Source organism: Alligator sinensis, unplaced genomic scaffold (assembly GCF_000455745.1).
Source record: "Alligator sinensis unplaced genomic scaffold, ASM45574v1 scaffold458_1, whole genome shotgun sequence".
NCBI lineage: Eukaryota > Metazoa > Chordata > Crocodylia > Alligatoridae > Alligator > Alligator sinensis.
In genome coordinates, this window is record NW_005841944.1 from 1,959,845 (window position 1) to 1,964,240 (window position 4,396).

The window sequence follows — 4,396 nt, forward strand, 5'->3', positions numbered from 1 at the left end:
ACTCTTTCCTGCCTATGCAGGGGGTCGGACTCGATGATCTATTGAGGTCCCTTCCGACCCTAGCATCTATGAATCTTTGAATCTAGGGGCCCCGTGGGCCAGACAATGGCCTGGTGGGCTGCATCTGGCCCACAGGCCATATTTTGTCCACACCTGTGTTAACAGCTATTACACTAAGATGGTGTCATAAGCATGCATGCTGTAAAGGCCTTGCAGTACATCTTCAGATGGAGTACTGAGAATTTTTTTTAACCTAGACAAATTCCTACGTAGGAGGAAGTGATCAGCATTGGGACTATATGTTTAATGAAATTAATTATTCTTAACAGACTAATTCATAGTGTTTAAACTGCTTGTTGCCTACTTTTTTGGTAGTCTTTACAGTATGGTTTTATACCTATACTGAATAATGAACAAACCACAGAAAAAAATACCCTTCAGACTCCTACAGCATCATTTATCTGATGGTCTCTAAGTCTATGACAAACATCAGTTATGCCTAATAATTTACCTGAGAAGTAAGGAATGTATTTTCTCTAGGGGGAAAAAAAACAAGACAAGGAAAATACAGTACATGAAATCCATTTCTAGAATCCAGGAATCTTGATTCCCAGACCGTCACTTCAGCTTGTAGGAAAATCCGTACCTTTGTGGCAAAAAACAACAAAAAAAAGCCACAATGCTGAAAGATGGGGCATTTGTATAACGTTTATAGAAGATGCGTTTCTGTGAATTCCTCTACTAAGTAGGATTATGAAGGCTTAAATACAGCAGGAAGATTTTTTTAAAGGGTCATATCACCTACACAGTTACCTTCAGTGTTTAATTCTTCCTACATAGTTCAGTCAGCTGTGTTTCTCAAGAAATCAGTCTGAAATGCAAGGTCCGCACGCCCGGAAAGCTTTGTAACATTAATGCTGGACAAAGCGCTTAATTTCGAACTGATTAAAGGATCTTTATTTCCTCATCAAGACCTCAGTTCTGGTATCCTTATTCTCTGCAAGTAGGATGGACTTTACTCCACAAGCAACCTGAGGTAAGTTTGGAAGAACTGCAGCCCAAGTGAGCCAGGCTGAAATAATGATAGACTTCAGCCCAGAATGGCAGGTTTATCTACTCAGTCTGACAAAACAAAGGCCTTTTACTGTATACAGCAAATCAAAAACATTTGCACTTAGACATTCAAAAGACTTGTTTATATGCAACATGTCTTGGGAAACTGAACAAGTATATAATATTGTAAAATTACACTTTGGAGCAGTACACCTCCAAGTTAATAGCATTTAATTCCCTTTCACTTGAAATATTTGGAGTAGAGAAAAAGATCATTGCCAAGTCATAACTTGAAAATACAAATTGATCAACCTATATACTATAAAAGCCAAACTGCTATTGTGAATAGCATTCACCAACATACATTTTTGACACATATATTAGGTATTCAACAGCTGCTAAATGCTGACAATCCAAGATGGAATGTCTAAATATTTGCCAATGTTGTCTTCATGCTCTTGGCATCTGGGCATTTTTACATACATACTATCTAGGCATTTTTACTAGGGAACACATTCACAACCAATCCTTATTTTTCACACTACTTAACCAATTTGGTATACTCAAATTTCATTATCGTTTTTCATTTTTGTGAGTCTGAAGAACAGAGACCTGAGGAAAAGTAGTGCAGTACCCCCATGCTTGTCTAAGTCTATGCCAACCCTGCCATTGATCCAATAAAAGATATCACCCACACAAAGCCTTGCCTCTTGCATACTTCCTGGACCATCTCAACTACATTACTTCAGCACTGCCAAATTATGGTTTTCTATATCAGAGTGTGGAAACCTCAGGTAAGCAAAGGAACCATTTTAAGTACCCGGAGATTTTCTATTGACGACTAATACGGGTGATGTTACAGGTTCCCAAAACGATCAGTAAAGACCTCAGAGCTGCCAAGTTCAGCTAAACAGCTACCCGACAGTATTTATGCTTGGGGCCAGCAGATTTATCTGCTTTCTATGCCAACATGCAGACATTTGATTCCACACTGCCCTCAAACCTCTTCTGTAAATAGTGAGCAAAAAAAGCTGATGGGCAGTCTTCAGACAGCAAAAATGACAGAATAGGGATCTTTTCCTTCACTTTAGATGAGATTATTAGTAATCTAGAATGCAGCCTCTAACACCATACTAGGCTTTTCTAAAGCCTTTACTGAAAACAGCTACAGTGGTGAAGACTTGTGCGATTAATCTGTCACAATTCTTGGCTCCTTGGCACAAATGCTAAGGAAACAGTGATTTAACAGACTAAACAAGCAGCTTTTAAAATCTCTCTCATATTTTACTTATCACTGAATGAAAGTGGAAGCCATGAAGCTTGGTCAGTAGGGTGACTGGAAGGACCTGGGTACAATCCCAAGGGTGGCAGTAGATTTCCACTCATCATTTCCACTTCCAGCACAGTGCTGAGGCCCACCCAGTCTCCTATTCAATGGGTACCAGGAGCTACCTGACAGCAAAGTCAGCTAAAGTCTGATGCTAACTATATCATCTCCTCCTCATACTGAGGTTAAAGAAACAGTGGAGCCTTTTCTCTCAATGGGCCTCAATAGGAAACTTTTAACTTCACAGCAAGAAAGCACTAATATGAGGAATAGGAGTTGAAGGTTTATGAGATATGCTTACCTTCCAGCAGATCTCTTGCCAAGCCTGGTTCTGCCCCTGTGGATCGAACAAAGTCTGACAGGACTGCATCCATATCAAGAGTCATGTGATCATGTAGAAGTGCTGCCAGACATGCAGCAGTAGTAGAACTTATTGGTTGGCTAAAAGACATCCATCTATCAAGAAGACAAAATAAATAAATAAGTGTAATTAATTATTTTGGATATGTTTATCTCACTATGCTATAAATGATGGAAACTAAACATTTTTTTCCTCAAACAAAATCACCCAATTTATATTTGTCTAAAAAAATAAAACAAAACCACAAGGTCTAAGTTACAGTGAATCTATCAACAAGGTATGCTTATAAAAGTACTATACTATTGGCATTTACAATTCATCTCTGCCCTAGCCTGGCACAAACTGTGCCAACGAGCAACTGCTCTGGTAACCAACTCTAATCCTTCAAGTCTCTACAATTTTCTTTTCTTCAGTATTTGTTGGGGTTTTTTAAATTATTTTATTAAGTTTTTTTTAGCAGAAAAGCAATTGTAAAATAAAACCTCTTTAACCAGGAAGGTTATGTACACAGACAGACAAAAAGCCCAAGGCTGAACTGATTCAATTTCTGCATGTTAGTCTAAGCTGCACAGATTGAATTAAAAAGCAGTGAGCAGACATTCACTTTTGATTTTGGAAATGCAGCCACCTGCTTGCAGTGGCCCAGGCCAGAAGCTGGGGGTACCAGAGCACGCCTCCCTTCTCAGCTGAAGCAGACAGTTTGGGCCAAGGCTAGCTTGCCCACCCTGTGAGGGGGAGCTTGCGGGAGAGGTGCAAAGCATCCTGGGGTGCTGGGAACTGAGTTAAATTTGAATCTGGAGGGAATCAGGGACAGAATGCATATGATATTGCTATTTTCCTTGCCTTGACAATGTACTTGATGGGGAATCTGTGTTTTCTCTCTTCTGTATTGAACTAAAGTGGTCTTCCTGCTGTGGGCTCTGTAAATCATCATCATCGACTTGTTTTATTTCTTTTGTTTGAGAGGATGCGTCAACCAGCCTTCTAAAAAAATGCCAGAATGCATCCCATTTAACTACAGCAATGACGACAAGCACAACGAGAGGAATGACACCAAAGGCTACTCCTAATCCAACTCCCAGACTGTTGCCAAACATGCTACTACAAGGATGAAGGTACCTGTTTGTCCCAACTCCTCTATCCCTTGAGCTGACAACCAAGAAGGACCCACCCAGAACTCACAATGACAGTTTATGTCATTTTTACACACCCTTTGTAGCATCACAATCAATGACACATCTTATGGGACACAAGACTTGTCAGAACCATACAAAACACCACCTTTCACTTGGCATCATAATTTTTCCTCCCTGCATCCCAACATGATTAAGGGGCACTAAACACATTTTCAAGGTAACACTGTACTTGGCTTAAGGAAGCCATTCTTATCTGGCTGAACGTTATAAATACTTTCCTGATCTCCCAATTGGTAAGGAATATTTCAAATATAAATCTACGCACTGCAAGATTCTGCACATCATATCAACCACTTAAAAAAGTAGAATAGAATAGCTTGCATTTGCTCAATAAGTCCAATTATATTATGAATAAAGTCATTTTCAGCCAAACAATGAATTATACTATCCTGATATTTGTCATATTTGAAAGTACATCTAGTATATTCTCAGTATACTTGTACAGGGATTATTCCTGCT

The 4,396-nt window shown here is 39.3% G+C and overlaps 1 protein-coding gene across 1 annotated transcript in view; it reads right to left on the bottom strand.

The window, feature by feature from the left end:
• OTUD7A (OTU deubiquitinase 7A) overlaps positions 1-4,396 on the bottom strand; it is a 193,123-nt gene that overhangs the window by 148,140 nt on the left and 40,587 nt on the right. The window contains exons 5-6 of the mRNA XM_025199446.1: positions 3,585-3,725; positions 2,682-2,836 (exon numbers count right to left, since the gene is read on the bottom strand). Coding sequence (XP_025055231.1) covers positions 2,682-2,832 — 151 coding nt within the window. The 5' untranslated portion in view covers positions 2,833-2,836; positions 3,585-3,725. The remainder of the gene's footprint in view (positions 1-2,681; positions 2,837-3,584; positions 3,726-4,396) is intronic.